Source organism: Pinus tabuliformis, chromosome X (assembly GCF_031772625.1).
Source record: "Pinus tabuliformis cultivar Carrire ecotype Pingquan chromosome X, CPIR1, whole genome shotgun sequence".
Lineage (NCBI taxonomy): Eukaryota > Viridiplantae > Streptophyta > Pinopsida > Pinales > Pinaceae > Pinus > Pinus tabuliformis.
In genome coordinates this window covers 486,018,196-486,031,413 of record NC_142308.1, presented here as the reverse complement: position 1 = coordinate 486,031,413, position 13,218 = coordinate 486,018,196, and the positions used below count along the sequence as shown (strand labels likewise).

The 13,218-nt window shown below is 31.5% G+C and overlaps 1 protein-coding gene across 3 annotated transcripts; it reads right to left on the bottom strand.

Annotated features, from left to right (window-relative positions):
- Positions 1 to 1,653: 1,653 nt before the first annotated feature.
- LOC149140791 (tubby-like protein 8) lies at positions 1,654 to 7,714 on the bottom strand. 3 transcript variants are annotated; one of them, XM_089447639.1, is made up of 10 exons: positions 7,457 to 7,714; positions 6,183 to 6,810; positions 5,960 to 6,071; positions 3,338 to 3,514; positions 3,146 to 3,201; positions 2,967 to 3,063; positions 2,766 to 2,849; positions 2,384 to 2,476; positions 2,202 to 2,269; positions 1,654 to 2,108 (listed from the first exon to the last, which is right to left on the bottom strand). In XM_089447639.1, exons 2-10 carry the CDS (start codon positions 6,656 to 6,658, stop codon positions 2,033 to 2,035), a joined length of 1,239 nt encoding a protein of 412 aa, XP_089303765.1. In that variant the 5' UTR covers positions 6,659 to 6,810; positions 7,457 to 7,714; the 3' UTR covers positions 1,654 to 2,032. The 3 variants fall into 3 exon arrangements, with proteins under 3 accessions (XP_089303765.1, XP_089303764.1, XP_089303766.1); XM_089447638.1 differs by lacking the exon at positions 7,457 to 7,714 and adding an exon at positions 7,148 to 7,402; XM_089447640.1 differs by lacking the exon at positions 7,457 to 7,714 and adding an exon at positions 7,210 to 7,402.
- Positions 7,715 to 13,218: the final 5,504 nt, after the last annotated feature.

The window sequence follows — 13,218 nt, the reverse complement described above, 5'->3', positions numbered from 1 at the left end:
AATTGAGAGTTGAAATAGTGAAAGTTTGAAGTTTAAATAGAGAAGAATGTGTTTGAGGGTTTCAGTTTGAAAATGAATGAAAGAGGGATCTACTAAGCAAAGCAAGTTGGTTTTTTCATATCAAAGAGCAAGTGTTTCCTTCAAATTGTTGCTTATAAACATCAAGGAGTAGGTACTTCTTTCAAGTATGTGCTTGTAAATTCAGGAGATGGGTCTCTCCTTCTGGTTGATGCCAAAAGAGATAATGTAATAGTAGATTGAGGTGTACAACTATTCATAAACATAATTTTTGTGGTTTTCTCCCTTTTTGGGTTTCCACATAAATGTATATCTCATGTGTATATGTTGTTTGATTTATGGTGCTATTGTGTATTTGATTTGTGATAACGCATATACATAATACTTATTAACTTCCCCCATCGCCTTGCCCCCCCTCCCCTGTTTTATATTGGTTTCTCACAAATATTCCCAAACAAATCAAGCCTCATGGAGGTGTTATCTTACTTTACTATGTAGATCTGTTCGAGGGGAATTTTGGATTTTTGTTGAGGGATAAGACCCCAATGATCTTAAATAAGCTCAAGAACTCATAAGGTAAAATTGAGGATAATTTTGCTTCTTGCTAAAAAATAGATATTTTTCATTCTTCCGGGACATCCACCTAGTGCTATAAATTCAACAAACCCAACTCTTAATGCAATAACATTGTTGATTAAGGAAATAAAAAACTTGAAGTTCAATTTTACTCTATCAAAAACTAGGATGCCAAATAGGCTTGCTGACCTTGAAAGGGTGCAAAGAACAAAGAATATACTGAAGATTATTATATCAGTGGATTCATAGTAGTTAATTTTATAAATATAGAACATAAAAATGACCTATGTCATTTATTTCCTTACACTTTCAAAGAAAAGTCCCATAACTGGGATTTTGTTTTACTAGCTGGATCAATAAGCAGCTGCACTATGTTTTAAAAAGCCTTTATCAAAAGATTTGGTGGTGATAAATCATCAACCACAGTCCTGGAAATTTACAAAATGAAGATGAATTCTAAATAAAAATTTAAGGACTTCAATCAGACATTTATATCTTTATTAAATAAGATTCATGCAGATGCCAAACCAACAGGTTAATGTACTAACAAAAACTTATACAACTGCTTTATCATCTTTCATTATTATTTTTAAATTTTTATTTAAAAATTCGCAAGAACACACTATCTCAAACGATGCAAGACAATTTGAAAGTAGAAAAGAAAATGATGAGAAAGGATCAGTGAGCATGCCTGGAAAACCCACCGCTGATGAGAAAAACTCATGCCCTCCAACCAAAATGGTCACTCTTAAAAAATGAAAATTTTGTCTTGATATTCGAGAGGATAGGGTCAATACAAAACCTACCTAGATTAGTCGTATTCATGCGGAGGTATTTCAATAAAGTATGCATGAAAACATAATAAAGCATACTTATTAAAACATTATTAGTTACATTGAGCATATACATCAAAGTGAAACTTTCATAAAGAAAAATTTATCATGTTTGATTACGATCATATATAAAAGTAAATAAATCTTTATACTCCACATTTTTATTTTAATTATGAATGAAAATTTCAAAATGCTTTTTCAATGAGCCCAATTTAAAATAGAAATATATACCAATCCGTTGATAACGAAGGATCTCATCGAGAACTCACATTATTAGTTTCAATTATCGCGCATTGTGAGTTACAGACCAGTAGGTACTTCGTTTGATCACTGGTAGTAATGCATTATGATCTCAAATTCTAATGCAAAAATTAAAGCTGTAAAAGCATAAAAGCTATTTTCTCAAAAAAAAATTGATAAAACAAGTGATCAATCAAACGAATTTCCAGGCCTTCCTCCATGGCATAGGGACACATTATTGTCCTCCATAGCTTTAGGATCGGATATAATACTAAGAAAACTAAAGAATGTTATTCTCCAATGAGCATTTGGAAGAATCAAAGCAAATCTGTAAGCCTGTCTCACTAGTGATTATGTATCATCCCTCAGACAGAACAGCAAAGCTTGGAATCAATAGATGCCAAGCATGTACAAAAAGCTTGGTAGCCAGTCATGGGGAACCTGTCAAAGACAAACGTTATTCTCTTTCAGCACAATAGATGAAAGTGGGTCTAGCGACTGAAAATACACACACAGAATTATCTTAAGAATCACCTGTAATCCATAATATATTTTGATTTCCCAATCTTTCCAAGAAGCAGTATTGATTGCTTGCCATTTTCCTGAAGGATAGCCAACAAATTTCGAAATTGAGTACACACACAGACTGCTTGTCTCAAATCCCCATGTCTATTCACTAACTTGAGGATAACTTGGAAACCAAAGCAAATTACTACCTCCATTGTAAGCTGAAAATTTTTAACAGAGGTTCTGATCCGGACACCCAATCTTGCCCTGTCTCTGAAGTCAAGCTCGTAGCGTTTGTTATCCTGGATGCAGCAAGAAAATTTCAACAATAAACCCTCCTCATTTTTGTTTTAATGTAAATGATTGAATGCACAAAAAAACCCGTAAATATTTAGGACTGAACAATCAAATGAAACAGAGGAAATACTGGTACACTTTTATACTTTGTCAACAGTCATATAAGAATAGCAATATACAAAATCATGCGACAGGGATTTGGGGTTTTGTACTTACATGATGCACAATTGAATTAAAGATTATATGTATTGAATATACAACCTCTGATTGCATATTCTCAAAATGCATCCTCACCTTGTTGTAATAGGGAACTTTTGAGAATAACTGGTGTACTTTGGTCATGTTCTCCTCCCATTTGTACGGAAGCCCATCGGGATGCTGTGTTGAGCATGTGTCAATGCACATCCATGATTTGAATTGACTCAAGTTGTATCAGTGGGCCAGTGCTATTTGAATTCATTGCAACAAAGATTCATAACTGTAAAATGGGCTTACCTGTGTTGTGTTTTTTAATTGCATAGATTGTTGCTTTGAAATGAAGACCCGCATACTCCTAAAGCTCCCAGTCAATGTAGTCACAGTAGGCGTAAATCTGTTCACCACAACAAAAGTTTAAAACCCTTTAAAGGTTACACAGCTCCATAAGAAGCCAAATACCCAGATTCAAATCTTACGTTACAACTCCAAGAAGTTGCTTTGTGTCTCTTCCATGAGAATCTAGGGGACTGCCCTGCAAAAATTGATCCAAAAAATACATAAATCAAATGCCCTCAATGCTAAACAGAATAAAAGTACCAGTATTCTGTAATCGACATTATGTTTTGGACCATTGGAAGAGCTTGCAAATCAAACTTGCAGTTCTTCACCTGATCCCAAATGTGATATCGCGATCCTAGGAGGTTTGCTGTCACCTTTCCAAGATAACCTTCATCTGACTTTGACAAGATGCCAAAGCAACTTTGGGCAATGATGAATTCTGACCGGCCACCTTTTCTCCTGTGACGAGCAACAGCAAGTTTTCGATCCTGTCTTCCGTGCCCTTCCTGTTAAAGTCATAAAATATTCAGCATGCCTTCAAATGTGATTCTGTATATTGAAATTCGAAAACATTCACGTCGACACTGAAAAGTGATATTAGCTCATAGGTATTTCAATTTCATCTAACCGGTTGAAAGATATGATTCTCGTTATAGAAGGATAAGTTCACCCTGTTCTGTTAATAAAAACATATTAAAAATCATATCCACTCACACTATGTTCGATGATTGGAAAATGGCTTTCAATTTTATTATTTCAAAAATTGTATGTTTTAGAAATATTTTCATGTTTCCATCTCTAATTTCTAAGTTTATTATGTAACGTTCGTTTTTGGAGATTCGAAGGTCGCGATCGAGTGGATAAATGAGAGATCAGTTTTTGCTCCCCCTCTTCTGTGCAACTGGATGAGGTGGATTAAAGAATTAAAATGCAGCTTCTTACATATTCAGCTCTCGCATATTTTCAGATTTCAAAATACAGTGGCCGACAATTTGTCAAAACAGGGTCTCCTTCATCACGCCAGAACGATTCATTTCAAGGTCTTAATCTCGGAAGAGATCCACAGCTCGGGCTCATTCCCTCTCTTTTGATCTGTGCGCTCCCATGATGGACAACGTCCATAATTTTGATATGATCCTCTTTATGTTATCGTTTTTTGAACAGATGGACAACGCTGATTACCAAAACATATTATTTTGTTGGGAGCGGTATTTTTGTTTTTTTTAATAAATACAAAAAGATGAAAGAAGTCTACCCATATACCTCCATTCCTGTCCTATGAAGAAGTGGTTCTTTTGCTTTTAAAAATTAATATGAGAGGTTATTATATACAGCGATTTTTCTACTTTTGTTTTCCAATTTATATACTTTCTAGGGGAAAATCGTTTATGTAAAGGTGGACAAACGTACAAATGCTGTAGCAAGTCCTTTTCGTTCCAAATCTCATACCCATGGTAAAGAAATATCTTTCAGATTTTCAACCGCACGGGTGCATTTTGAGACACTGAAACAAGATATCCTAGCGCAACAAAATCCCAGGGTGTATCTTGTTGCAATTGAAGAGTAAACTGATTCTCATTTGTTTCATAATACTAACTTTGGCCTCCTTTGGTGTCTCTAAGGACAAGCAGGCTAAAGTAAAAAGTCCTGAAACCCATCTTATCACTAGGGAAAGAAAATTAGGAGGCCCATCTGCTAATTCCCAAAGATAGTCCAACCCCTAATGACTTCAGGCTCTGTTCAGAAACCTCCTTTCTTTTTCCATGAAACATGGTTCTCGCGATTGAAAATGATGAAATAAACACAGGTAATCAAAATTTTAATGGTATCCAAGGTTCATGCTAAATGATTTCAAACACATGGCTCCATTGTTTGTTCCCTAAGTTCCTTTAATGGTTCTAGAAAAAGAAACTGATCAAAACAAACTTAAAAATTAAAATAAATGATTACCAAAACTTATTATTTTGTTGTGAGACGTATTTTTGTTTGTTTAAGAAATACAAAAAGATGAAAGAAAGGTCGTTTTTCATGTTGAGCTTGCACTCATTTCAATTTTTATATTTGTATATAAAGAGTCTGTGTGCCTGTATGATTTGTTTGCTGTGACAATAAAACCGGCATGTCTATCCATATATCTCCATTCCTGTCATATGAAGAAGTGGTTCTTTTGCTCTTAAAAAATAATATGACAGGTTGTTATATACAGCGATTTTTCTACTTTTGTTTTCCAATTTACATTCTTTCTAGGGGAAAATCGTTTATGTGAAGGTGGACAAATGCTGTAGCAAGTCCTTTTCGTCACAAATCTCACACCCATGGTGAAGAAATATCTTTCAGATTTGCAACCGCACGGGTGCATTTTGAGACACTGAAACAAGATATCTTAGCGCAACAAAATCTCAGAGTGTATCTTGTTGCAAACGAAGAGTAAACTGATTTTCATTTAAGTTTCATAATACTAAACTTTGGCCTCCTTTGGTGTCTGTAAGGACAAGCAGGCTAAAGTAAAAAGTCTTGAAAGTTGAAACCCACCTTATCACTAGGAAAATAAAATTAGGAGGCCTATCTGCTATTCCCAAAGATAGTTACTCCCTAATGGCTTCAGGCTCTGTTATTATACAGTTTAAGCAGTGTTCAGAACCTTCCTTTCTTTTTCCCTGAAACATGGTTCTCGTGATTGAAAATGATGAAATAAACACAGGTAATCAAATTTTAATGGTATCCAAGATTCATGCTAAATGATTTTCAAACACATCGCTCCATTGTTTGTTCCCTAAGTTCCCTTAATAGAATGATTCCAGAAAAGGAAACAGATCAAAACAAACTTGAAAAATAAAAAACTACCCTGTCAACTTCTACACTGGACTTCTAACAAATGCATAATCAATTTATAATAAATTTGGTACTGAAAACTAAGAGCCAAGAAGGATCATGTCGCAGAGGAAACATACATGAGTATACAATGAATACACCGAAGCATTTTCGAGTCCGTCAGACCGTTCTCGCACAATATAGCATGTACAGCGGCCAATATCAGGCTGAAGTGGCCTGCATAACAAGGACCTGCAGCAGAAAAAGGCGGCATCACTCTCTTGAAACACTGCAGAACTTTCTGGTAAATAAAACCTCAAAATACTTGTATATATGCACACTGTAGCTGAGAAAAAATATTACCTGTTTGGGAGAGTAGACCACGAAGGTGCAGGCGCAGCTTCAGCATCTGAATCATCCCAAACAAACATACTGTTGTTCGGCGTGGCTGGACAACGACCAAACTTTGAGTCCGGTTCATTCATTTGTATACACACTTGAAGTGAAGTCGGCTTCAAGACACGGGATTCCGTGTTATTTTTGTTATTACCGAGTGTGGCGTGTTTAATCAGCCTTTTGCCCTTCTTAGACGGCGATTTCCTTTTGGAAGGCTCCGTTGAGCGAATCTTGGAAAGGCTCTCTTGGAATAGCCTGCCATTATTTTCCTTATCACATAACACAGAGGTACCTCCGCAAAGATGCAAATTAAGATTACCATTAGAACGATCCCATGAACTGTTGCGGCATCTATCGTGCTTCAGCTCCGTTAAAGGATTATTATATAAGGATTTATAAGACGTTGGTAATAAATTTACTGTCGACTTCTTCAATCTCGGCATGGTAAAGCACTACAGACTCTACTGAAAATCTTAAAATTTAAAATGTGATGTTGTCGTCCCCTGCTCCTTTCCAATTTTCATAAAATCTTCTGGAACTCTTCAGAAACTATACTAACTCCTACCAAACGAAGTCATTTTTCGTCTCTCTAACCCTGGAGCCACAGATGCAAAGGCATAAATATCAAATTAAACAGTCATTCAAAGATTCACCGTCAAAAGTTTATATTTCTAAGCATTTCCACATAAGCAGAGCGTAACACCATATCTAACTTTGCTATCAGTTTTTACACGGCAAAGATTACAAATGTTCAAATATTGACGCTCAAATCTTCGAAATAAAGAGAAATCACGGCCTGAATAGAAACCTTTCACAAAGTACTTTTTCTACCGAAATCTAACTATCAGTATTTCCACGGCAAAGATTAAAAATGTTCAAATATTAACACGCAAATTTTCTGATCAAAGAGAAATCACTGCTTAAATAAAAACCTTTAACTAGGTATTTCGGTCAATGCTCTGTTTATGTCGAAAAACAACGATGATGCTCAGACCTTGCAACTCAACCAAAAAATGACACTGTAATATTTCTGTTTCAGAAAATGCAAGCTAAAGATAATCCAAATGAAACTCCAGCGGCTTGTTTTAGCCGTTGAAGGCTGTATACTACAGGCAGATATCGAAAACCATATACTTCAACATATTTAAAGCTTTTATCAATATTTCCCCAAATTCAAGATTGTTTTTCTCAATATTTCTCCGAAATTAAATATTCAACTGTTCATCTCCGCTCCGTATTACCCAGAACATGGCAGTGCACTGCAAATCCACAGACATCCTGCGCAGTGGCCCAAAACTTCCTAAACCTGTCGACTCCGCTTTCGAGATTTACTTGGAAGACTGTCCAGACACTGTCAGCGCTTGCCGAAATAATTTCACTCGCCGGTTCACGAGAAAAGCAGCACTCTCAGTAATATATTGTTTGAAAGAATCTCTGAAAATAGACTAAAAGAAAATTGGTTAAAAGAAACAAAAAGAATCCCAAGATGGTACCGCAAGCACTGCATATCCCGGTATCACTGACATTTACAAGTGAAGAGTTTAAATTTAGACTTCAAAGAGCCGTTCTTTCCCTGCCGTTATTCCGCCGTACAAAACCTAAATTCAAACCAAAACATCGGATTGGATTTCAAAATTTTTTGAATGTTGTAGCAATCTGGTCAAGGCTCAGGTATAGTTTATTATATTTCTAGGATATAGGAATCTTTGTCATTACGGTAGCAGATTTGATAGCTTCACGGCAGATATCGACTTTGTGAACTCTTTGGTCTTTGGATTCGCTAGCTTCACATCGGGGCAAGCCTGCAGGTGTTAGATATCGACTTTGTGAACATTTTCGTTTTTGGATCGCGACCTGTAGGTCAATACTCTAGAATTTTTTTGGAAAGTAGTCTAAATATTTGAATTTTTCATATATTTTATTTAAAATAAGGTTGTATAGTTCATTTAATCAAATATTTTAATGTCATGATGTGTTGTACGTATTCCAAATGATAATAAAATTGTAAAATAATCCCTCAAGCACCGACAGTTATGAGATTTTGAATAACGCGCAAAATAAATCTTCATTTAACCGTAAAGCAGATCTCATAGACCAAACATCTTCTCCGAGTATCTCCAAAAGTATCTCATAGACCAAACATCTTCTCCGAGTATCTCCAAAAGTACGAACACAATAGATCGTGAAGCTAAGACACCAATGTCCCAAGAACCAGAAGAGATAAAGGAGATGCAACATAAAGAAAGTTGGAAGACCGTAGAGAAGAAAAAGAAAGCTACATCACCAATCTCGCCAAGAAAGACAAGGAGCCAGACAATTAGAAATTAAGAAATTATAGGTCTCATAGACCAATTTGATCTCAGTGGACGTTAACCATCATCATCATCAAAATTGTAAAATAAGTTATATGAATATTTGTTTAACTTTTTTATTGACTGTTTTAATATAATTAAACTTTTTTTGTTAGATAAAAATTATAAATATAATTGACATTGAAGAAAATGATAACAAGTTAATAATTATTTATTTAATATTGAATGATGGCAATTTTTCATATAATGTTCATATTATAGTACACATGTCATGTCATTAGAGTATCGATTGATATAATGAGAGTTGTACAAATTGTACAGATATTATTTTTACCAAAAAAAAAGTTCAAATTTATATTTTTTAAATTATTTTTTTATAAATTAAAAAATAAAACCCATAAAAATTGTCTATTCAATACTTTACACCAATGAGAAAATGGAATTTTTGAATTTAATTACAACCCATTTGTGTATATGGTACATAGTAATTAATATATAATGTTATTTTTCAAATTATTTATATTTATTGTACATAGTAGTTCGTGATATAGTATCTAGTAATTAATAATAGAGTACACAAAAGTCAGTTCTTATATCATTACAGAATAAAAGGGGAGACATTTCAACCAATCATATTTGAGATAAATAAAAATAAATTTTATTTAAAACTGATAAATTTAATTTCATAATGTTAAGTTTTGGATAGATTTTAAATTTTTTTAGTCAAAGAAAAACTAATAACAAGTCAATGAAAAATTGAATATAAATAATAAATATTAATAATTTGAAATTTAATTTAAATATATTATAGATTTTTTTAAAATGTTAAAATTATTTATATATTAAAAATTACGATTTAAATAATTTTCACAATAAAGTACTAATAATAAATAAATTGTTTAACCAAATCATAAAAAAAATTTGTTTAAACTGTTTTCTTAATATTATTTGATAATTCATTTAGCTTGCTAATTTATATAAATATGTGGAATTTATAATTATTTATTTAATAAAATTAGAATTTTAAAGAAAAATAAACAATAAATTGTTTAAGCAAATCATTAAAAAAAATTGTTTAAACATTTTTCTTAATATTATTTGATAATTGATTCAGCTTGCTAATTATATAAATATGTGGAATTTATAATTATTTATTTAAAAAAATTAGAATTTTATTTATGAAGTTTTATGGAAACTAAATTAATTAAAAAGAAAAATAATAATAAAAATAATATATATATATATATATATAAAATTTAATAAAAAGTTTATTAAAATTATAATATTGTTTATTTAATAAAATTTTAGTTCCAAAGAAAAAAAAAAGAAGAAGATTAAAGTAAAATTTTATCATTTCTAATTAAAAATTAAAAATAAATTCCCTAATTAAGATTTTTTACATTTTATCCACTCGCTTTTCCATTTATATCTTATTTTAAGACTGATTAATTAATATTTTAATACCATCTTAATTTCATTTATATGCCATTGGTTGGGTGCCTTTATCTTTGGTTAATTTTTCAAAATTCTCCAATATATTTATGATTTTTTAATGCATATATTTCATTTTGAAATGTGTTTAAAATGGAACTTCCAAGATATTTAAATATTTCATTTTTAATTTTGCATTAATACTTGAAAATTAAATATATTAATATTTAATTATATTTTATTAAAAAAATAAGTGTAATTATGTTGATAAACCTATATATTTCAAATATTTTTTTATAGTTAATTCATTTTTCATTTTTTATTTTTTTCAAAGTATTTTAACATAAACATATATACTCTTTATAACTATTGTTAAAAAAAAAAAACCATTAGAAAAAGTAGGATTACATAAAATTCACTTAATTGTAGAGGGATACAAATTAATTTCAATCATAATTAACCATTTAACTTGAGTTAATAAATCATTTAACTTATATGACTTCCCTAATTTATAAGGGAAGTATTCAATCATTTAACTTATATCCATGATATTTATTAAATGAAGGTATTTATGATATTAAGACTATTACCAAGATCATTTGGGCAAAAGTTAAATTTCTTTTATATATATATAAAACGTTGGATTATGATTTTAAACATAGTAATAAGAATATGAATGGTTTGTGCTTATGCAATGGTTGGTTGAGTCATTTTTGGTCTTTTAGGGATTTGGGAGGTAAGGAGTTCAAGACTAAATATGTGTTAAGTTAGCTATAAATGTTGGCACGAGGGGTTAACCTTAATTATGAGCATATCACAACATTATTTTATGGTATGTTGATAAATTAGTTTGATTTAAGAGACTAAATTGAGGCATTCCACCACCAAGAGGGAAAGGGAATATGAATATGAATATGATGCACTTTTCCTTATAGAGTGATTGGTTTGTCCTCTACCCTTTTATCTTTGTCGTAAGGTATACTCTAGGAAGTCATTGGTTTAAGACCAAATGAATGTATCATGCATACTCATGCATTTCAAAGCTAGTTGTACCTTAATGTGAACATGTATCATTATTTTGGGATATGTTAGTCGATTAGTTTAGGTTATGAGACAGGAATTTGACACTTTCCACCAATGTAAAGAAAAAAGAAAGAATAGAATATAACTTGAACCATCTCAATTATGCATGTAAGCAAGATGGTTCGCTCGATATCCCTTAGTTCTTTGGGTCATTGGGAGGTCACAAGTTCAAGGCTAAAGCATATTGAGTTAGCCATAAATGCTAAATTCGCATGGAGGTTTTTCAATCCCAAAGAATGATATAACTTCAATAGTGAAGTTGTTGCTTTGTTATTCCCAAGTAAGTATGGAAGGATTACTCCCATCACCTAATGGCCTTGAAAGTAAGGATTACTCCCATCCCCTAATGGTCTCGAAAATGCCTTACCATCGATGTGGAAGAACAAAAACAAATAGGAAGGAGATAGGGATGGTCATTTGGGTTTATGGATGGTTCATATGAATGTAGGATTTCTTTGAAGTAACTACATGAAGCATTGATTTTATACTTTGAATCTTAAGAAAATAGCCATATATTTCAAAATTCCATTATAATTGTAGTTTGGATTTAGGCTCTTCTCCCATATGAAGATTCAAGGTCTATGGAGGTGAAAATGAACATTATCCTTGTGTCATAAAACTATTGTTTTCTCTCTCTTTTTGTGTAGTTCATATAAATGTTAATTTTTAGCTCTTTTTGTGTGAACATGTATGTCTTTTTTGTTTGGCCTTCCCCTCTCTCTTTTGTATCGCCTAAGGGTTTTTCTCTATATAAATAATAATAACAATTATACACATCTATGTATTTCATCTTGGAATTGTTTAGATGATTATAAAATCTTCAATTGCTTATCTATTCAAAGGTGGAAAAATATATCATAACTAACAACAATTATCACTAGTTGATATATACAAGTGCATGCTAGAACTCATCATTGTTATTAAAAGAAAATCATATTACCTAAAATAACTCGTCAATACATCGTAAAGAGGTAGACTTCCACTCTTATATAAAACTTTACAATCTTAGATCATTAATCTATTTCCTTCCATTTTTATCTTACTTAAATTGTAATACTTAATATAATTTAAAATTTTCAATCTATTTCTCACATGTCATAGAATAGATGGTGACAATGTGTTATGTTAAGGCACTCTGTGATGAAAAGTCAATGGTTCAACTTTGTGGGCAAAAATCTAGTCATATTAAGGGTTGGTGTGGCCTAGGTTAGGTGTGATACCCAAGTGATTTTGATGACTTAGATGCCCTTAAACACAACCAAGCCACAATTTAAGCATGCTAGTCATCTCAAAACTCATATTACCAAGAAAAAAAACATCTAAATCTATAATATTTTTTATAAAAACAAAACTTATTTATAAAAATAATAAACATTAAAATAAAATAATTATTTTAAAATTAACTAATCACTATATCTCCTCTCTAATATCTTCCCATAAGATTTTTCTCTTTTCATGATTAATCAATGCCAATCTATGAGAAATATTATTTAAATGTTTTTAATGATCAAAATAAATAATCTAATTAATATAATAAACTTTAAAATAAAGTAATTATTTTAAAATTAATTAGTCATATATCTTTCTCTAATAAGTTTTTTTCTTCAAAGTATTAAACTCAATGCCATTATGCTTGGAATATGATTTAAATGTTTTTGCATTAAAAAGTTATTTAAGCAATGGTTTTGGGCGATACTTATTTCCTAGTCTATAGACCTATTAATGCGGTCGGGTTGTATATGTCTATCCTTAGATTTAAACAAATACATTATTTAGTAATGAACATATACAACCCAACCACATTATATACAACCCAACCACATTAATAAGCCTATAACCTATTAAATATTAGTTATCATAGTTTTACTCTTTTCGATCATTAAATCAAAGTTTCCCTCGTTATAAAAGATTATAGAGGAGATCCCATAAAGCTCTCATAATCTTCATAAATGTAAATTCAAATGAGTGGTGTTTTTCCCTAATAGATGTTAAAATAATTTTTCCCTTTTTTCCATCCATTTATATATATAAATAAATATATATTTCCATCCATTTATATATATAAATAAATATAAAATATTATATAGTGGAGCAGTTATTATATATCTGGCTGGTGATGGAGTAGGTGTTTTTTGTTTTCTATTTTGATAAAAGACATGAGGGCATTTTTTAAGCCA